The 22856-nt window shown below is 44.6% G+C and overlaps 1 protein-coding gene across 3 annotated transcripts in view; it reads right to left on the reverse strand.

The window, feature by feature from the left end:
* The window catches only part of RHBDL3 (rhomboid like 3), a 65571-nt gene that overhangs the window by 8189 nt on the left and 34526 nt on the right, over window positions 1-22856 (reverse strand). For all 3 annotated transcript variants that reach the window (XM_069032731.1, XM_069032730.1, XM_069032732.1), the window contains 5 exons: window positions 19719-19877; window positions 8754-8978; window positions 7901-8049; window positions 2222-2334; window positions 23-123 (listed from right to left, as the gene is read on the reverse strand). In XM_069032731.1, coding sequence (XP_068888832.1) covers window positions 23-123; window positions 2222-2334; window positions 7901-8049; window positions 8754-8978; window positions 19719-19877 — 747 coding nt within the window. The remainder of the gene's footprint in view (window positions 1-22; window positions 124-2221; window positions 2335-7900; window positions 8050-8753; window positions 8979-19718; window positions 19878-22856) is intronic.

Below are 22856 nucleotides of genomic sequence, written 5' to 3' on the forward strand. Positions count from 1 at the left end.
AGACGGTCAGTCTGGTACTCACCATCACAATATTGGCCAGGTGAGCAGAGACAAGAGCATACACACCTCCAGAGGAGCCCACCACAGGTGCTCTCATGTCAGCCACTGACACTGCCAGGGACCCTGGGGGAAACAACAAGGCTTTGTGACAGTTGCCAGCCAATTAAATACACTCTCCCGTACCCTACATCCCTGCTACTGCCTGTTTGTGCTAATTGATGCAGGTCAGGAATACAGAAAGAGAAGGAGGGGGAAATTGATTGACTCATGAAGCCAACTTAGTCCTGTCAAGGCAGTGACTGATTGATTCCTCTGCACCTACTTTAAAAGCAGCAAAGCAAGGCAGCAATGTGTCTTTAAACCTGTGCTGCAAAAAGGCATTTGTTCCCTGATTGAAAGAACAAGGAAGCAGGAGACAGACAAATATCTGTGTTTTATTTCTCACCTGAAGATAAAATAGAAGTAGCTCCCATGTTGGCAAGAAAAATATTTGCACAGGCAGAAGGAACTGGGGACTTGTAACTTAGCACAGGCCTCTGATCAAAGCACAGCCTATTACTTGTAACATTTCAGAGTAAAACTAGTTAAAAATAACCTGGATGGAGGCAGTAGGCATGTGACAGCAGAATGACAGGTCAAGTATATAAACGCACCACTCATAACAATACAGCCAAACAAAGACATTGCTTCTTCTTATCCCAGTTGGAGGCTTGGATCTGCTAAAGCTCCTTTCATTGCTGACTTTAAGAATAATTTAAGCGATAGAGGGAAAGGCAGATTTGGTGTCACAAGAAAGGCATAATGAAGATCTTTGTGATGAGTGGGAATGGGAGAAAGACACATTGGCAAATCTTGAGAGAGTCCTCGGTAGTGTAGAATCTAGTGAACTTCTCTATTAATTGCCCAACCGATTCCAGGTCAAGAAAATGCTGAGATTCCACCAGCCAACTCTGCTGATAGCTCCCTCCTTCCTTGTATGGCCCTGAGACTTCTCAGCTCTTAAACACTGCCATTAAGAAAAAAGTTAATGAGAAATAAAGGAATGAGTAATACGATCTTGTAGTTAAGTCCTCAGACACCACAATTTCCAGTCTCAATGTGTCTTCTTAGTAAAGCCAGACCAATGAGAAAGAACCACAAAAGTTGTGGCCTAACTACATTTTACTGTCTATTCCTGATTATTTAGGAGCTGAGTTATCTTTATATTGCCTCAGCATGAATATATCCATTTCCCTCTCTCCTGGCACATGACAAAGAATAAAGAATATTTCATAACTGGCTAACATATCAATGAAGCCCTGGGGTTTGGTAGGTGTATCTGTGTAGAAAAGCTATGTCTGGAAAGTTGCAAATTGGGCACCACTTTTGTCAGTGCTTGTTAAAATAACAGTCGGGACAGTGGAGCTGATCTGCCAACTCCTTTCTCTGCATTAAAAAGTGTTAGTGTTTGTACCATGCCTAGTCCTGTGTCCTAGTCCAATTATTCTTTCCACAGTCTCTCTCCCAGAATGCAGGATTTACTAGTACCCAATGCAGCCCATTCTACAAAGGGTTTATCTGCTTATTATGGAAAAAAAATAATTATGTGGCTGGAAAAAACCAAACAAACACTATAAATCTTGAACTAAGGCAATCAGTCACTGTCTGAGTTCCACTGTAAAGCTCTTGGTTGTTTTCACACACTCCTGTTTTAATCAGATGTTGATCTATTGTCAGCTAACTTCCATCACCTCCACACTGCTGGAAATTCCAAACATAAATAAAAGCAATTCTGCGCAAACTAAAAATCAATCAGACACCATGGCTTAATGATTAAATGAATTTTCCAGATTTCTGTGCACTTACAATCCACAATCAAATACTTCTTGCTTACTTAGGCTGTAGAAAGGTGACAGACAGGACAAATGGAGGAAGAACTGGCACAGGACCAGCATGACTCCACATTCAGGAAGATCATCTAAAGCAAGGCTATTTTAAAATAACAGGTAGTTGGTGCATTTTTAGCAGGTCTCCTAAACACAGAGTCTATGGCTACATAGAAATAGATGTCAAGTTGTACCGTATTTCCTATGTCCAGCCCACCAAAGGATTTCAATGCACAGAAGATCAGTGAATGCTCCTCTCCTAATCCCAAATATCACAAAACATTTCTCCTACTCAAAAGCCAGCACAGACCATTTTCACTGCTTCTCCATCTGGGGCATGCAGAGGTGTCACCTACCTGCCACAACTCCTGCAACATACACAAAACTGATCCTCGCAGCTCCGTGCACCATTTCCAGAGGAACCCCAACCAAGAGCTGAAGGACAACATTGAGCCCAAGGTGTTCTATCCTGCAGCAAGGAAAAACAACAGTTGTCCTCTTTTCCAACTCTTCATCTCCTTTCTCTACCACTGAGACACAGATATCTTGGAAAGAAAATCAAATAGCACCTGCTTCACGTAAGTAGACTAACGGTGGGGAAAACAGGGATTCCAGAAAAAATCTGACCCAGAGCTGCAATTTATCTTCCCTCCTTGCTGCTTTTATCTTTTTCGTATCTACATACATCCTTCCAGCCAAAGACCTCATACAATATTTGGTTCTTAGTCAGACATTTTTTCTTTTTTGTTTCGTTAAATGACTTGTCAAAAAAAAAAAAAGCAGCAAGATGGCAGCAGAGCCTGGAACAGAAGCCAGAAATTTGACCTGCTCTTCTCTTCACCCCTCTTAATGATTCAGCCTTTCCCTGCACACATCACACTGCCATGATGGGGAGTGGCTGTTGAGTCAAGAACAAGGTGAGCACAGAAGTTCCAAGAGAACTGCTATTTCCTGGTGCCATAATGCTGCTTTACATCATGGGCTGCCTGACCCTCACCCTTTTCTGCTGTGCCTACATCAATGGGCAGAATGGGAAGCAGAGGGCATTTTGATCTCTGCTCAGGTGCTCAGGTATACTCACTGATGCTCTCTCTTCACTCACCCTTGTTCCCATTGCAGTCAATAGCAAAACTCCTGTTGAACACAAAGGAAAAAGCTGGGCTGAGGGAACTCTTGCAGAAAGCCCCACTGTCACACTGTGCAGTACCACTTACAGTCTGCAGGCAGAGTGTGGCAGCTCAGATATGCATATTGGGTAAAGACTCCAGTGCAGCAGATTTCCCCTCAGCTGAATCAATAGTTTCAAGGCAAGTTCTCTGTTGCTTTAATCAATACTACTTAAGAAAACTGTCCTGCCACTTTTCAAAGCTCTACACAGATATTTATGAGTGTCTTTGCCATTTGCAGGATCTTCCAGTGAGGTAACAACAGCACCAGGCCCTGAACAGGGTCCTCAACACTCTGCTAGTATCTGAGATTTACCCTGGGCTTGCAGGGCTGTGACCTCACTGAATGGTGACATCCCACTGGAGCCAAGGGTATCCTGATTTTTGTATGAAGAGTGTCCGAGCCTGCTTACAAAACAGATAGAGCTAAATGACACAGTGGTACCCTTAACACAGAATGCCAGCATCTTTTGGAGAAACAAGAGCAAAGTACCTAATGCCTTGAAAATATACATCCCATTTTATACAAGAAAAGGGTTGCTCACAGGCAGGCACTAGCAAACTTTGGTTTAAGTTATATGCGTTTCCACTGTTTTGATCTTTTTCATGTTACCATAGCAATTTCCCATATACAGCAGAGAAAAACACTGATGGTGAAATGCAGTAATGACAGAACAGTCTTATAAATGAGAATTTAAAGTTGGACTGGAAAAAAGTGTGAGAACTAATACTGCAGGAAGCAATCCTCTCCTGATATCTCAATAAGTTTGTTTCCATTGAATTTCTCTCCAAAGATAAATTTCCCTCCTGCACAATACACTCAGCACTGCAATTTTTCATCATAGGAAACTGCTGCATGCCACTGAGTTATTACCTTCCTCGAGCCTTTTGAAGCCACTGGGCATGGTCAGCACTCATTCTGATTCCGCATGCTCACAGAACACAGGGAATTAAATTAGGGACAAACAGCAAAGGTCAAACTGAGATCACAGAGACAAGTCAAAACATCCAAATGCCCTTTCACAGAGGGGAGAGAAGTAGTTTGGCTGGCACACAGTCAACATCATGAGGCAGCACCTGACATTTCCACACAAAGCACTGGTCGTATTTTTCAAAGGACGCTTTTGTAAGATCTCAGCAAAGTTTATCCTGGACTCTGAAGTGACTACTCTGATTCACAGCAGCTCTTAAAAGACTTCCCAGGAGCAATCCCATTCACTTCTCTTTCCCACCATGGTAAGAGCTTTGAAGGCACCACAGTCAATAACGACCCATAAAATATAATTACCCTTTGCCAGTGCTGAATGTGTCATTCTTGAAACGACAATTTCATTGATTTATTAAAGACTTTCTCCTTCCCTGGGACCAAACAAATGGGACTGAGCATCAATGCAAGTCATTAGTTATGGCAGTGATACAAATGTGTGGGCTTCAGATATCAACGTCTGGTTTCCATGAAAACAGAAGGACAGAATTTACAACTTTGCCTTTCAGCCCTCAACAAAGCTCCCTCCATCAGGACCAGCACACAGCCTGTACATTTTTGGAATCTTTCTAGAGGCACAGCCAGCCAAGCCTTAGCAACTGCTGCCTTCTCAAACACGGCTGCCACTTGCTCTTCAAAACAAGACCGAGTGCACTAAATTAAGGAGCAGTCCACATTACCATTTAAAAGTCTCAGCTGGAAACAGGATAACAATAGACCCATGGCATTGTGTTATCCTCTCATATGAAAATGAGAGGAGGATGATGGGTGTCCACTAAAAAATGTTATTACCTTTCCAAGATTTATCTGTTTTCCTCACAAGAAAGGAGCTTAACACAGAGAAGTTAGAAATAAAGGAACATTTAGCTTAACTCCAGATACTGCAGAAAAACCACGAGGTTTCTTGTTCCAGTGAGATTCTCCATTGTTTTGAAGGCTGTGTAGCTAAAGGACTTGGAATCCATCATGACAGTCCCCTGCTCACCACCTTCCATTGTTCCACTCTGAGCCAGCCAGAGGTGAAATAAAACTGAGAGATTTTTCATCCAGTGAGTGTGAAGAATACCAGAGAACTGCCTGCTACAAAGGTGACCTGGCACAGGTTAGGAAAGCATGCCAAAAAAATTTTCCTTGTGCAGGTGTTTCTCCTCCAATGTATCCTAAAGCAATCTGTAGTTATAGAAGCGATACAGTAAACCACCACCACCATCAAAAGAAAGCCCAAATACGAATTAACTACCATTAATTAAAATCAAGTGTTTCTTCCTTTTACAAGCCCAGTTTTCCTCATATCCTCAGTGATGGAAATTTCCACTTCTCTTTTTACATAACCAGCTTCATGTCTAAGCCCAGTAGCTCCAACCTGCAGGATGAAACCTATATAAAATGGGCTCTTTGGAGGGATTCAGCATGCAGAGTACAGATGTTGCCACATTCAGAAGTTTCTTCTAAAAACTTTTTCCTACTCTTCCCTTGTGTGGAGTCTGTTTTTATGCAGAGATCTGGGGCACATTTAGTGCTCCAGGGCAATTACACACCAAGAAAGTTATTCCATGGCAGGGAGGAGACATCATCAGCACATCTTCCATCAGAGACATGGAAAAAGGAAAAGATAAACTTGATCTTTATGGCCTTTCATAGAAGAACATTGATGGAAATATAGGCTTTCTATTTAAGAACAAAGGATCCTTATGCAGTTTCAAACTCTACACTACTGCTAGAAGTCTTGTTGCTAACATTTTTCAATGACACAATTAAAGAAAATTGCAATTATCTGCCAGGAATGTGTGAACGTAATGATCTGAGAAACTGCTCAGAGGGGGTAGAGTGCTTTGTACAGGGATGAACTTTCCAGTGACACTTATCACCATGGCATCACAAACATCACACAATTAAGTCTTTTTGAATTTTGTGAGGACTAGCACAGCTGAGAAGAACAGAGTTAGAATCCCCACGCCTTCTATATTCTTCCCAAGTCTGCTACATACCTCCCATGGGAGGAAAGAGAATTAATTTTACTGTGCACCTTCATTTTGCATGAGATGGACCACTCTCTGTCCATCTGGTCAATCGAGATTGTCAGGTATTCAGGAACACTGGTGTTTGCACAGCGTGTACAAAATGGGAGTTTAAGCTTGACTCAGGCTTCTAGGCATTATCTCAGTCCCTACAGAAGGGACAATATTACTAAGTAATGACATGGCACAGGCACAGAGAATTTAACTGACTTTTCCAACCTCAGCTAGGAAGCCTAGCTCAAACACACCCTGTAGTTTTTAAATACCAGTCCAGCACCTTTGCAGACTTGTTTTAGCAACTGCACAGCTCCTTTAGTGGAACACTGGGCTTTGAGCTGGTTTTGGGAAGTACACAGTAAGACGAAAGTGTGGTCCCAACACTACTGAGGAGAAGGGCAGCACCTGTTAAGTTCCTTATGTTGCCTTGTTGTATTGGGTTGAACCTGAGTTGATGGACAGTCTTTTAGACCAATGACGCTTCTCACAATTTACATCTTTAAACCGCACGGAAAGGCGGGATTTCCTTTTGTCGGGCTCGCCTGCTGGAAGGTGGGGGGGGCTCCGAGCCTCCAGGCCCCGCCGGGCCGGGCCGGGGCCACTGCCCCTTCCCCCCTTTCCCAACGCCGCGGCACGGACCCTGGGTCGCTGTGGAGGACTCTCCCAGAGCCGCAGGCAGCTAAAACCAGCCATGGACTGCTCAGAGCTAAACCCATCCAGGGCGGCTTCTGGGGACAGGCGGGTCCTTCTCCTCTCCATGCGGAGCCGGCGGAGTCAACGGGAGCCGGCGTAGCCTCTTTTCTGCAGCCAGCACACTTCGTGCTGAACTGAAGAAGACACCATGCAGCCAGCAGCACAGAGGGAGCGAGGCTTTCTCCACCGTAAAGCCTGAACAAGAACACTCTTCAACGTGGCGGCTTCGGAGTCAGAGAGAAGAGAAAGTGAGTCCTGTGGGACGGAGCTGGAAATGGCGACGGGAGAAAAGAGGGCGGTGCTGCGATTCTCGCGCGTAGCTTAAAAAACCTTCTTGCATGCCGTGGTAAGAAACTGTAATACCACAAACTGTTTGTCTCTAATCCATTTGAAGAACATGGGGGGGATGGAGAATCGTGTGGCCTGTGAAGATTGTGAAGAGTGCCTATGCCAGGCTATATGGAAGCAGTGAGAGGCTTTAGAGACTTGTGGCGAAGAAAAGCCTTTGTGTGCAGGCCAAAATAACTTATCCTTAAAAAGATTAATAACCCCATGTGATGGCCCATGGTTTGCAGTGTGAAGGAACTGTGAGATTTTTCATGGGAGAGATGTTTTACACCCCAGCAGATTGATTGTTTCCGGGCGGGTCTGCTGTTGGTGGCAGTTTGGGAACCACGTGCAACTGAAGAAAACCCTTTTTTCCTTAAGCATAAGAGAGAGACTTTTCAAGAACTGGAACACTGACTAACATCCCATGTTCTGTTACCCTTTGTGCGAGTTGGGTGAAAGGAGAGAAGTGCTGGAAAGGGGGGGGGGGAATTTGCTTTAATTTTTTTTTGTTATTTTCTCTTTACTTTTAATTCAATTAGTAATAAAACCCTTTCATTGTACTGCAACTGTTTAAGGTTTGTGCCTGCTTTGCTTTTCTCCTAATTCTTATCTCACAGAAGGACAATAAGTAAGTAATGAATATTTTGAACCAAAACCACTACACTTGTCCCTTCAGAGAGCTGCGAAGGTTTGTGCCTCATTGCCCAACACTCCTCAACTTCTTGAGATTTTTACACACAATTTATAACTGAGTTTTAAAAATTTAATTCTGAGCTGATTCTGTCACTTCCTCTTTCTCTCTGGGGAACCTGAACTGTGGGAAATCTCCAGTTTGTAAGTACTCACCCTGCATGCATGAATATGTAGGTTAGGTACCTCCAAGCCTGGGCCCGAAGCTGGGGATGGTACAGTAATGCATTCTTCAGGTACAAGGGGTGGCTGACTTGCAGCACAAATCTGTCTAAGACCACTCCATTGTAAAGAAAAAAGGCAACCTAGAAGAGCAAAGAGATTCATTGGTTAGCAGATGCCTTTCCTCACCAAAAAGTACCTTTTAGCTCAAAATAATGGAGAAAAAGATCATATATACAAAAACTTTTCTCCCATTTTACAACTTCACACAGCATGAATATTCCCTGTTTTGAGGCACCTGTGACACACTGATATAACTCTATATGTGGCCTTCTGTAATACACCAGTCCCTGAGTCAGAGGAACCTGCTCCCAGTCAGCACCTGACTGCTATCAGTGTCACATTATATCCTCCTCTGTACTTACTTGAGCACATGACTCAGCATATGTGCAAAGATCTCATTTGGACAACACATGAGCAGGTCAGAATATTTAACCCAGAGGCTCTCTCATGTCCTTTTTCTCCCCACTCACAGAACAGAGGTAGCTGTAGAGAAATTTCTCTTCTAATTCCATTGACTTATCAGTTTCTCTAGAACTGTCCTGTTTCCATTCCTCAAAAAGTTTTTCTCTATTTTCCCAAATTGTGTAGTCTCATATACAAACTGTTCCAATGACAGCATCACAGTCTCCACTTATACACACCTCAACAGGCAACCAAAATGGCCACCAGTTTTACATCTGTCCTTGTGCAGGTCTGAATGAGTCCCTCCCTAACCCTTGATTGTGTCCCAGCAGAGCCTTTGGCAGAGTGGGGAGGTTCCTAGGGAGGTCATGAGGGTACTTGCCTCTACAATAGTGATGGTGATCATGAACCACGGCGGGGGGCAGCAGGTGTAGCTGTCGTAGTACCACTTGCGGTCAATCTCCCGTGGCAGGGTCTCATATGCCACGTGCCGGATCAGCCTCTGTGAGAGGCTCAGTCCTGTCTCCTCCAGCAGGGCCTTGCTGCACAGCCTCCTGTTCCCCTGGAGGATGGCTTGGCGGAAACTGTTTGACCTTTTGTTGCTCATCTGGGTAAAAGGGAAAGGAAGAAACCATGAGTACAAAGCAAGGCCTGGCACAATCATCAGGGAGAATAGTGCCAGTTTGGCAGCACCAGATCCAGGCAGGCAGGAGAGCCACCATCAGGCTGAGCTTTAGGAACCAAGTCTCAGGACAATCACAGGGTGACCCACTTGTAGTGCAAGGAAAACCAGTACCAGGGTCTGCCATTATGATGCCATTAAATGAGGTCAGGGCAGAACTCTGGCAAGGCAGAGCAGAGGCTGCTGATGCACCTGGCTGACTCTATGGCCCATTCTCCAGCCTTCCATGCACTGTCTTCACCATTGGTTATCACAACCCATATTCCTGTGTCCTCCTTCCCTCTGCTCCCCCTGCTCTACCACACTTCCCTGCACTCTTGGGGCAGAAAATTTCTCGAATGTAGCAGCAGGAACTTTCACAGCACATCTAACCCTTGTGGCAAGAGCTAGCTCTGGGCAAAGAAAATTATCACTTTGTGTAAAACAAAACTGCCTGAGCAACAGCAACAAACAACAAATTAATCAGCTGTCTTAGCTGACAGGCTGTCTTAGCTCCTGTAAGCTTGCAAGTCTTTACAAGACTTCTTTTTATAAGTTATCCTCAGAGGGGGCAGGTTCTGAGATGGCACAGGCTTACAGCTAATTTCTATGTGCATTATCACCATACATGCATAGATTTAGCTGTCTATCTTTTTGAGCATACACTTTCCCAGTTTGGATGCATCATTAAAGCAATTGCATTTGCAAATTAGGCAGATGGAATTTTATGCTCAGCCTGCTGGGGGCGGTGGAACAAACCAGGTCTGAAAGAGCCTGTTCCAAGATTTGGATAATTTTTAATTAGCCCCGATGTCAAACAAACCTGCAGCATTAGAGCCACTGTCTGTAGTGGCTGAATCTTTGGCAGGAAGCTCCAAAGACTCACTGCGTACACAGGCTGCTGCAGGGGGACCCTCTACTGTAACAGGCAGCAAAGCAAACATGACAGCCTGGTCCTTCTTCTGAGAGAACTGCTAACTGCTCTCAAACCACCAGCACCTCCAGCCTCTCAGAACCAAACAAGAGATGACACTCAACAGTGTTGGCTTCCAGTTGTCTTGAATCATGCTGGTTTCAGCTGATATCCCAAAGCCAGCAAAGCCCAGAGCTTGTGCTTTCAATGCCCAGGCAGTCAGGGAATCGCTCCAAGCTGGACCAAGCTGCTTAAACACAGTTATCACTGCAGGGAGCCACCTCCTGTTAATCACTGGAGGAGGGCAAGGGGCCGTCTGAGGTGACGGCAGTGCGACCCACTCTGCCCGTTCCTCCTTAGCCTTCATTTGCAGCCTGTCCCTCCAACACAGAGGAGCATTGACAGGCATTCGATGTTCTTATGTTTTTTTTAAACTGGGGAAAAATTTGTTGCTGTTGTTGTTCTTTGTGAGCTGTTTTAGTGAGATGTTTCACCCTAACAACTCTCTCAATTTTGGTATTTCTCCTTTGGTCACTCTTTCCTTCGTTCATCCAGAAAACACTTGTAAAAGAACATTTCTGGGAAAAAAAGCAGAAAATATAAAGAAGAAAAAAAAATGTCCACCAAGTCTCTCTCTCTCAGTCTTCTCAAGTCTATTGTCCAAAAGTCTGTATCTAAAACTAGGGAAGATGAGGGGAAAAAAATTGTTGGTGGTCCTCTGTTGCATTAAGAAAGCCTGCTCATATTGAAAGACATTATTTTCATAGAGAAACATCCAGCAGGTACAAGGCTTTCCTTGGCATGTGTGAAATGCCTTTTGGTAGGTAAGAGATGTACCTCTGTTTCAAAGATACTTTTAGCCACCTAATGACCTCACTGTGCCCACAGAAGAAAGCTTCACTTCAGGTTAGTTCAGAGCAGCCTTTTGGATATGTTCTGCACGTGCTCCCTTGTAGAGGGATTCCGTGTGGAACAGGGGCATATGATACCCCAGGACAGTCTGGGCAACTCAGGGCTGCTAGGGAAGAACCCCTGAAGGGGCCTCAGGCTGCAGACAGGCTTGAAAGACACCTGGCAGCAGGCAGTCTTGAAAATCCTTGGCAAAGTTATACACTGGTCGGCCCCCCCGCTGCTTAGAGGCTGTCCCGTGGGAATAGGGCGTGAATCTTTGTAAAGTAGATATAAGTTGGTGTAAGTAAACAATAAAGCAGAGCATGATGCTCAAATTGTATCGGTGTTCATATCGTGACTCTGGCCGGCTCCCCTGCACTCGGAACCCCCCCCCCCCCCCGTTAAACTCCCTCACAAAGTTCATTCTGTTCTCTCTCGATTTGCCCCTCTTATGGACAAGAATAATTTCACACTGAATCTATAAACTTGCCTGAAGATACCAGACAGTTGACTGGAGCTGCTGATCTGCTTATTACAATTACAGTGATATATAGGACTTCCTGCCTACCACAAAACGGTCAGTGCTTTTCCCTGCTGCAGCACTTCAGTGGAAAATACAATGACTTCCAGAGTCAAGGAAAATCATCATTGCAGTTCAGCATCAAGAAGTGCTGACCACCCTCAGCAGATGATCACCTCATCATTGCACATACTGCTGAGGGAGATGGGCAGGAAACTCCAAAGACTGCTAATGTCCATGGTTAGGCTCATAACAAAGATCTCCTTGCATCATGTTGAGCAGAGGATCCTAACAGAGGCACCCCTGAACTCGTCTGTTACTGTTTAGTATGACATAAGGGACTGGCTCAGTCACCTGAACTCAGCACAGCCCCATCAGTCCAGTGTCCTCTCTGCAATAATGCTTGTGCTGCCCATGGAGCCCAGACAACAGCCAGGGCACTGCAAATTCATCACCATGGTGTTTCTGAAGGTGTTCCTCAACATACTAAAAACAAAACGGGAAAAGTCTTAGATTTAAGAGCAAAATATTGCAGGATCACTGTAAATCACACCTCAGATGACTAAAGCCTCCACTGGCTCTCCTTAGGAGGTGGGAAACTGGACTTCTGTTCAGCAGAAGCTCTGCCTTCCTTCTTCCAGAGAGGAAAATAAATCACAGGACCTTTCACACCCCACACAGAAGCTAACATGGAAGGGACATGAAAATATTTGCCAGATCTTCTTTGGAGCAAAGGATATGGAAAGAAGGTCCAGGTTCCCTCTACATGACGCAGTCTTGGCATGGTTTTACACCCCAATGAGGCAGGGACACAGTGTCAGGAGTGTACCAGATGTGCTGAAAAGCCCCCACAATCCAACAAGATGTGCATAAGTGGATGTACTGAGCCCTTGATAAAATCAGGCCTCTCAGGAAGGAGACATCCTGTTGGTCCCCACCTGCACTCATTGCCCATGGCACCAAGGAGGAGATGATCTCCAAAGAGACAGCACAGCTGTCTGCCAGGGCTCAAGCAAACACAGAAGTCCTGGTCCTACTTACACAGCCCCACAGGCCTTTGAATCAAGCTAGGAGGAGATGGGCATGAGGAGAGACAGAGGATTAAGTCACTATTGCTGCTCTCACCCATTCTTGATGAGCAGTCTATTTTGTTCCTCAGACTGACTTTGGAAGACTCAAATCATCCCAAACAGAGTCTCGCATATGGTCAGAATTTGCTGACTTGATTTTGGAATTACATAATATTGGTATTTATGAGCCAAGTATTTAATCATCAGCTGAAAGAACACTAGGTCCATTGTTGGCCTGCACATTACTATGGCTCCAGAAGCCCAGAGCAGCCCGTCCCACTTCTCTTCATGCAATCGATCTGGGACTTCTTTAGTAAGTGTGATATTAAAGCTGCAAGCAGATGAGTACAGCAAACAGTATGTGTAGAGAAAAGGTAGCAGGGGTGTCATAGGTTAGCAAGCATAGTCCCGGAAGGGATATCCTTGCTAAGGGGTGCTTACAGCTTCCTCTGGGACCTGATAGAACCTATCAGCTGGCCAGTTTGAATATGGACAATTCTTTAAGCCACTTAAAGTTGTGACCGCCTCTGTGATACACACTTAAGAATAGACAAACTCCCACCCAAGCTCTCTCTCGTTTCCGGCGCTGGGACAGGTGGCTGCAGGCCCCGTGCGGGGGCCAGCAGGCCCAGCCAGGCCCTGCTTGGGCCAGGCCGGGCCGGGCCACGGCCAGCCTGGAGCCATGGGCCTGTTCCAGCCATGGAACCCCCCCCCCACTGCCTTGCCGTGGGCAGCCGGAGCGGCTCGGAACCCCCCCCCCCCCACTGCGGCCAAGATTTCAGCAAAGCGGCACCTCTGTCCGGCAGAGGTCAGTGACCAACAGCGATAAGCCACATTCCAGCTGCAAGGCCGAGGTGAGATTAACCCTTTTATTGCTGTGAAGAGCTGAAAACCTGAGGGAAGAGAGAGAGGAGATGCTTAAAGCTGAAAGTCTGTTGTGAAGCTATGATATATCAGAGTATCCTGTTGTAATTTCATGAAGATATGGGGGGTGGAGTGTTCAAGTCATAAGCAATAGGCAGATGCTGCCGCAGCTGTAATTTCATGAGAAGTTTGGACAGAGAGAGATGAACCAGATGAACCAGATGAGGACTTTTGCTCCAAAGAGGAAAGGAGAAAAACCTCAATTCCTAGAGATGCTTCCAGAGATAGTCTTAAAGATGAAGATGACCCTTTGCTCCCAGGGAAGGAGGAGGGCCTCTGTTTTTTTTGTTTCTGAACAGCTCAACCTTAAAATTGTACCCCAGAAAACTTTCAAGAGTGGACCCTCGAAAGCAGTTGCGGGAAAAGCTGCAAGTCGGGGGAAGGGACTCACATCGCAAGCAGAGAGACTCCTCTTCCTGAATGGACTGAACAATATTTGGAAGTGGGTGGCTGTCTCGGTGTGATACTGTTTTCATAGCACAAGCAAAAAGAGACTTCTCTTTCTAAATGGACTGAACAAGGTTATTATGGAAGTGGTAAACAGACTGAACATCTTAAGGGTTGTCTTTACATTGTCAGTGGGAGAAGGGAGTCTGTTAATAAACTTCTTTATATTCATTCAAGTTGGTGCCTGCTTTGCATTTCTCCTAATTCTTATCTCACAGAAGATAAACAGTAATGAGTATTTTAGACCAAACCACTACACTAAATTGGTGTTTCTGCCCGGTTACAAACACAACCCGCGACAAGGGGGAACAACATATTCCCTTAGTCCTTCATGCCTGCAAAATGTTATTATGCAAAGAGAAAGAAGTTTCCCTTGCAAAACAGCCAAGCTGAACTGACTGGTACCCAGGTGCTGCCACCTGTGCCCTTTGGTATTACCATACCAAAACAAACCAAAGCTTAGTGTTACAGCTCTTCTAAAAGGCTGGGTTTGATACCTCTGTGCAAAAGGAAAATTTTTTCCTACTTAAATCTGAACCTGTCTTCAACACTGAAAACGTCAACATTTAGGATGAGTCCTTACTGTCTAGTGTAGGACAGTGACAAACTTTGATGAAGTACAAAGACCTGCTTTTGTTTAGCATACATGGCACTCTAAAATTACTATAGGATCATCTGCAACTTGCAAAGGAAGTTGTCCATTCCCACCGCTAGACCAGTTCCTCTGTGTTCCTTGGATATCTGTACTACTGTAACTATCTCAGATAATCAGTAGACAAATCATGTCATATTTCCCCCATCTCCAATTTCAGAGCTTGTGTGGGGCACAGTACCCTTTTTATGGTTTTATTCAGCCTCACTCAGAAGGTTTTGAAAAACATGGATTTCTGCCCATTATGTATTGGCATCTTTGAGACTGGTCTTGAGCTATTTTTAAACACATACAGCTCTGTGACAGGCAATGCATTCACCTCCCCAACTCTGATCCTCCAAGACACAGAACACTAAATCAGAAGTTAGCACAAGCTTTTTAAAAGCCTCTGCCAGCTCCAGTTTTATAACCCACTTTACTTACAAATGCAACCTCTTCAATCAATTTTGCTTTCAAGATTCCCATTTATTTCTTTCCCTCTGCCCACACTTCTACAAAATGCTAATGTGGGTAGAGACAGCTTTTCCAAAAATGCATATCTCAGCATCAAGTTCATTTGTCACAGATGTTCACATCCTCTGAGCCAACCTGGTAGCACTTTCCCGAACAGTATCAAAGGGAAAAAAACCCAAATACCAACATTCTGATTTGGTCTGACCAAGCAGTGGTTTACTCTGGGGATTCAAAGAAAGAGGCAGGAGAGACAAAATAAATTATCCCTGCTCAAGGTTTTTCCCGATTCCTATTAAATGTGCCAGGCTTAGGCCTTCCAGCACTTCCAATAGAAAAAGTAAACCACTTTTCAAATTTCAAGGTTACTTGAAAGAACATTGCTTGCAGGACAAGACTAACATCGTGGTTCCAATAATATTGTGTCAAAACACAGTGAGTTGGAAACTGAAAACCCTCTATACCTGCTCCATTTTCCATTGATGCTGGGAAGGATTCCACCAATGAAATGAATCCAGATCCAATTTTGTGAAACAATTTTTTTTTAAAAAAATCTTTATAACATTTCTTACTCATGTGTGCATTTTAGATATGCACACAACCATTTAAATTGATATTGCACTCCTCAAGTTTCAACCGTATGTGATGGAAAACAGTTCAGGTTAGGGATGGGAATTTCTATGGTAAGTTCCACTTTATTTGGCATAAGATTATTTGACAGACTAGTTGATTTGGAAGAAAGTTCTCTCTTCTGCTGCTACTTGCAACCAATATCTAATAGATTTAGGTTTAATCATCCTTGAATAGAGCGCATCTTAATGTATCTTTCTATACTGCATTACAAAGTCCTACAAGTCTAGGCAAGTGTTAAAACTAGACTGAGATACATTGTTTTTCTACATTTTTTCTTTAGCATGAGACATACAGTAAGTTCCTATAGACTGATGAAGCTGTAAAACGCAAGTTAAACCCTCCACTGAACCAGCTTATTTTCCACTTACAACATTCCAGGATCCACTTTGGACTTTTTGTTTTTGTTTGTTGACTGTAACATGATCCCAAAGTATTTTATCCCTTCAGCCAGTCCCACTCTTTCTTCCAACACCAATGAGATCCCCTGCCCAGGACAGAAGAGCTGGCATCTAAATCTTAACCTTTGTGTATCTACAGCATCCAGTGGCACAGACACACTGTAAGACTCTGGGTAGGCACTTCATCTCCTTCACCCCCTGTATTTTATCTTATTTTTAAGACTCCAGCAATATTTTGACACAGTAACTGCTCCTTTGAACATCCTGCTCAACAGCACATAGCACAAGACACCTTCCACTAGCACTTAATCATGTTCCAGCCTCTTGCATGAAGTAAGAAACTCCTGCAAAGATCTTCCTCTCACCTTCTCTGGTGGCCAACAGAACTGTGGATCTGGCACTCTCAAGGAGGAAGAGCAGAGGCTGCAGATTTCTCAGCCTGCCTCTCCAGTTTTATTTCTTTACTTGAAGAGGTAGGATTTACAGCCTGGCAAGTCAGAGAGGGAATCACAAAAATTAAAGGAAATCCTTCTCTGAAGGGTAATGTGTGCTGGCACCAGAAATGTTTGGATTAGGGTGACCCGATTATTGTCACATAGTGCTTCAAAAATATGTGGTTTTTGTTGAAAATGAGATAGAATTAGCCTGTTCCTAGAAGCCAGCAAGGCCAGGGAGAGCAAAGCAGGTGGTGATTCTTGATCTGGAAAACAAAGGATGTGCATTTAATTAGCTAATTATTGAGATGCTACATCAGCTTCAAGTTACTACAAAGCTACAGCTAAACATTTCTGTTGGAAGCAGCAGTGTTTTGTTTTTCCCAAGTCACATGAACTCTGTCTTAGAGCTTACTACTTACTGCAAGCTCTACTATAGCTCACAGGATATTATGTGAAGTAATCCAGGACTGCCAACAGCAACTGCTGTTCAGCAAGAATTCCAACAAATAACATCTCAAGTGTAATTACCTCCTGGCTTGTCTCTTCTCTAAAAGTAGCAAAGTTAGTTAAACACCTTGGTTCATTATCTCCTCCTGTGGCCCATGCTGTTCATAGGCAGAATTTTCACTTTGCATCTCTTTTCACAATACTGCAAAGCAACCAGACAGCAGAGATGCTTGAGATGTCTCCACTTGTACAGGAAACACTTTTGTTACTCTGCACTGTCTCAGACACAGCATAAGAAACCCCATCTGAAACTGCTTTCTGCTGTTATTACAAACCACAGTGCAGAAACAGAAATGGATATGATTGCAGCATTGTGTTTTACAACTACATGAGCTGAATTTCATACACACAGAGGAGACGTAATTCCCAATGAGTTGCCTATCTGATTTTTTTTGTGTCTTTTCTGTTTGCAGATCACACCAGGAGTTTTCATCTTCCCTGAACTTATTCATGTCTCAATTTATTTCTTGAGTGATTTCTGGGGTCTATTCCCATATTTTAAAACTTCCAACTTCATAAATTTAAGTTGCTTTGCTGAGTTGAGAACAGACACATGTATGGGTGTCATTATTAAGGTGAGGAGTCCTCTAATTACATTTTTGATGTATCTAGAAGTTCACAAAACATTTTGGACATCAGAGGATAACACAGCTTTGCTCAATAGCAGTCCTTTAGCTGGGGATCACAGTGTTTGAGAGAGCAGGCAGAGTTCTTGGTGCTCATAATGATGCTGGAGAAAAGGAAAACCATACATACAGAGAGCCATGCTTGTACAGTCTCTGGTATAGTGAAAGATCAGCCTTTCCATCACGACACCCAGCACCATCATTTTTGGCAGCAGGTCAATTCTTGCTAAGCTACTGAAACAGACAAATTAACCTGAGCTTAAAGCAGAGAAGGCTAATGATCATCAAGCACAAACATGCACTTAAACACCACCACACAGAGGATTGACAGCTATGAAGTGAAGGAACTCCGTAATTTCACAGTGATTCTGTGTCAACTGTGCTGTTTCTTTCCATCAGGAAGTTCAAAAGAAAGTTCAAAAGGCAGAGAAAAGAGAAGGAGCCCTAAAAAAAGTTTGGATGTTGGAAATCAATAGAAATTAGAGGAGAAGTGAGAAGAGAGATGTCATTTGTAAGTAGTTTAATGTTCTGGCATTTGCATTGCCTATTGATTAGAAAGTGCAAAAAATGCAGACAAGGATAGAGGGGCTGATAACAGGAGAATCAATGGCTTCTTTATAGGAGTCATTCCATAGTAGTGAAGGAAATTTGCTGTTCTGCAGAAATCACACCAGCTGGGAGTGAACTGGCACGATCTCCTATTCCCAAAGGAGGAGAATGTCCAAGCATTTCACCTCCCACCTACCTCTCATTAGCTTGTGCTGCTCCTCAGCCCTGTGGAGCGAGGAGAGAGGAAAAAGCCCAGTTCTATTCCTAAGCCTGTTGTCAATGTGTTAGCTGGCCCTAGGCCATCATTTCTGTAAAAGAAATTCGATTATACCTCTTCCTGCTACCTAAGTGTTGTGCAGCCCAGTTAGTGAATGCTTGCATGGTACTTTGAATATCCCCAACTGTGGAACCAGCAGCTGTTACTATAAATACTCTGCTGAGCACTGAGGACCACACTGTTACACTGGAGATGAGGAAAACCTCATACTGTGTGATCTGTTTAAGAGTTGCTGTATTTATTTTACTGTGTACTTCGACATAGGCAAGGGGCTAACAAGACAGCCTGGTTAGATACAGCAGGTTTCTGTCATTCCATCAAAGTAACTTCACCTTTACACTGCCCACAGCCTGATGGAGGCCACCATCAGGGTCCTTGACAGCTGGGCCATATTATCATACTTTTCTGATTAATGTGAAAACAGGACATATGGAAGACACTTTCTTTCTAAACCAAGGACACATACATGAGTGACCATAACAAATGAAGGGATCAAATACCTACGTTGTCTGCAGAACATACAGAGATGCAAATTACTATACTCTGCATCAAGGATACATCCAGCTTTCAGAGAAACCTCAGAGATGTCACCAACTTCCATTGCTCTTTGACTTTGTCACCCTGGCTTATTATTATTAATATTGCACTAAATCTGATGGGATTCAGGCATTCAATAACAGAGCAAGAACAAGGCAAAGCCCCTGAATGGCCAGTGTCCAAGATGTCTTGCAAACAACATTTGTAAGCTATCCTGGGCATCTGACAACACGTCTACAATTGTGCTGACTCAACAAACAGCCTTGACAAGAAACCAAGTGATCCCTTCACTAATTGACTCATTAGTAGAGATAGAGAGGCATCCAGATCATGACTCATGCACTCTGAGACACCTCACCTGGGATAAAATGAACATGACCTAGAAACACTTTTTCCCTGTTGCTGTTGATGCCTACAGCAGTGCAATATGACACCACCCAGCACCTCAACACAACGTTATCTATATATTTTTGTCTGGAAGTGGTGCAATCTCTAGATAAAACAGGAGACATTCAGACTGACATACCTCTGCTTGCAAACAAATGGCTCAGTGTAGCAGCTAGCAACTGATACTGAGAGCAAAAATATCTAAACTAGCAGCAGCCATTGCTTCATGATCTTTTTACAGCTCCCACAGTTCCTTCCCATGCAAATTTGTTTCCCTGGAAAAATCAGAAGCAATTTGACTCTTGCTGAAGCATTCAGTCACCACTGAATGCTTCAGCAAGTCCATGAAGAATGTGATGTGGCAAACACTGGTGTTAATAGAGGGAGGGAAAGAGAGAGAGACACTGTCCATCAACAGCCCATAAGCAGAGCCAAGGACTGACAGGCCCTGCCAGCCAGAGCACTCACCAGGTTGACGAAATCCTGGTAGCAGATCCTCCCCTCAGAGTTGCTGTCTGCCAGGGCTAGCAGGACCTCCAGCTTGTGAGGATCCAGCTCCGAGCTGTGTCTCTGGAGAAGGGAGCGAAACTTCTCAGTGCTGATGTAGCCAGTGTTGTCAGGATCAAACTGGGATAGGAGGGGAAAGTGCCACAATTAACAATTCCATGTTACACACAACTCTGTCCTCCTATGCATTCATCACCTGCTGCACACCCACAGGGACCCAGGGGCTGCTCTAGGCTTTGGTGACACTGCCCTGCAATCACCCAGGGGCTGGAAAGCACCCTGCTGCAGAGTGGGGTGAGTCCAGGCACCATCATCCACACCACCATCCCGTCTCCACCCAAGCTTCAGCTATGTCAGCTCCCTTCACCTTCCTTCCCTCTGCATCATCATTTCCCCTGTCTATTTTTTATGTCTCTTTCTATCTGGAACATCAAGCAAACCAGCGATGCAGTTTGTGAGATAAAATGCACTGAAAACAGCTTTACTCCTCTATTTCCTAACACAATTGCACCACAGGAATATGCCATCCCTCCTCAAGCCCTTTCTGTGCTCAGTGTTTCTGACAGTCACCTTTCCAGATCACCTCTACATATGCCTTCACTATGGTAAGTGCTTTCACTGCTGAAGAGCTATTTTAAGACACTTGGGAAAGAAAATCTTTGGACAGGAAGCAAAGCAGATGAACACCATGTCAAACTAAAAGTGACAAGGCAGCCACATACCATTTTGAGAACGTAAACCAGAGTCATTAGATGGAAAGTCCCAGATGAGACCTGGAGTGAATCCCACTCTGACCAAAAACATCACTGTTTTCCCTCAGCCTAAGTGGCTGATCTCCTAAAAATGCCACTGATGAAAAGAGACACCTTTACAAAGCTGTCCAAACTTATGACTGATCCAGTGGCCTCTAGGGCACTCTGTGAGGGGCTGCCAGCTCACAGGGCACAGCCCCAGCCTGACAAAGCCAGTGCTGGCACCATGCCGAGCATGTTTCTTATGTGCTTGGAAAACTAGTGGCTGCAAGCTGCCAGACCAGCCTGCACTAGCCTTGGTGCAGTCTGATCTCTACCAGTTCTCTGTTGCTGGGAGGTTTTGCCTTTGATTTCCCAAACTTGGCTGTGAGAATCCCGGTGCTTGCTGGCCTCCTTTTGTAGGTAGTGATATCAAGCTTGTTGGCTGGATTGAATGGCTGTCAGGGGGCAGGCTGGTCAGGAGGGAGTCTTTTCATGGAAACATTTGGGACATAATAGGGCCTTGGCAGAGCCAAAAAGGTCCTGACAATCCTCGCTCTTTCCTAATGGAGAACAAAAGTTGAACAAGTGCCGGGCCTTCTATCAGACATGGTGGAGTAAAGGCTGCCTTGGCAAGGGAGGAGGTGGGAAGGAGGATGTGGCAGAGGATGCAGACTGCCAGCAGCAGGGCTAGCATGGCTCTGCAGTGAGCAGAACAGCTGTAAAACAGATCAGCCTCAGTCATGGGCAGCTTGTTTGGAGGCTGCAGTGCCCATGTGCGAGGATCTGGCTCCATCTCCTTCTGGCCCGAGCACCTTTGTACCACTGCTCTGCTCTCCCCAGCTGCTTGACTGAGGAGGAACTGCCTAACCTGAGGAGGGGAGGGCACAGCTCCTTGCTGGAGTAGGGCTGTCTGCCTTTTGTCAAAGCAGCAGCCTCTCTGTGAGGAAGCTGCTGGGGCAAGTGGATTACACAAAACAAGATAAACCAAGTGACCTGTGGACAGTCAGAGCTGGGCACTCTCTCCCGTTCTCTGCCAAAGGTTGTCCTGCCCTTGTGAGGTGGCCTGGATGTACCTCCCTGACAGCTGGCACTCAGAGCCAAAGGTGGATTTCATCAGCTGTTTAGTGCTAAACAAAAGCTTAATATTAATCCTGGAGAAGCTTAGCTCCCCTACTCTGGCCCACTCTGATGCTTTGAGTTAACAGATCAAACTCTAAAACCAACCCCAAAAGTCAGGGTTTCTGCACTTGGGCCCAGCTCTGATGAGTTTTGGCTCTTGCTGTGACTCTCAGGCCAGCCTGTTTGTGGTACCCAGTCCCAGACATATACCCAGGAAACGAAGTATTATTAGCACAGTACCTGAGATGACCTTTCTCAAGGGGAATTTGTAGGTGCTGGGAGATGAGTCATTCAGTGAATGACTCTAAGATCTACAACCCCATAGATACTGCTCTGCTCATCCCAAGAAGATTTGACCTAAACAACATTGAACTTAACTGCACCACTTTAACTGTATCTTGACATTTAAAATGTCAGAACCTAGCTTGTCTAAGACAAAACTATTTGCTCCTTAAGTACCTCCCTACTTTGAGGGCCAGGGTCAGCACCCAAAGTGTGGGACTCTCCCCATGCTGTGTGCTCACTGTTTGACTTTGTAGGAAAGACTAAGGGCTGCAGCCACATGGGACATGAGTATTCCTTCAAAGGGCAGATGAGTTACAGAACCGAAGCACACAGGCCCCCAGAGCACAGAAGAGCTGCTGAGATCACAACCCACTTTTCCCAGACTTTGTTCTGCTTTAAAGACTTTCAAAAAGAAGCATTTTATAACCAAGAACAGAAATTACACAATGGCTTCAGAGCTTCAGACCAGCCCACAAGGACACACTAATGACTTCAGACTCACTAGTGCTAGAGCTGATACATCCTGTCACTCAGGATGTTGCTATTACTGGTTGCTGGCTTCCAAAGGCACAGCTGAAGCTATAGCTGTCTGGTGGCTACAAGGGAATCCACTCCAAGGATACTTCTTTCTCACACCAACAAGCACCAGCATTCCTCCTTCAGCTCATAGTCTTGCTGCTTGCTCCACAAAAATCAAAGCAGTGGCAGAAGGTAGCTGGTGTTTTCTGTAGTGTAATTGGGCTAGGGAATCACTTCTCCTCCATGTTATTATATATAATTATTTTTTGGCACTATGTTAATGATACTAATTAGAAATAAGTTTGAAGTAAAACAGTGGATTTGAACAACATGAGAGTAAGAGATAAACAATGAACAACTGACATCTGAACTAAAATACCTCAGAGCAGGGTCAGAGCACAGTTTCCACAACCTGGAGCAGAATGTTTTACTGTCAACCCCA

This window comes from Aphelocoma coerulescens, chromosome 18, assembly GCF_041296385.1.
Source record: "Aphelocoma coerulescens isolate FSJ_1873_10779 chromosome 18, UR_Acoe_1.0, whole genome shotgun sequence".
Lineage (NCBI taxonomy): Eukaryota > Metazoa > Chordata > Aves > Passeriformes > Corvidae > Aphelocoma > Aphelocoma coerulescens.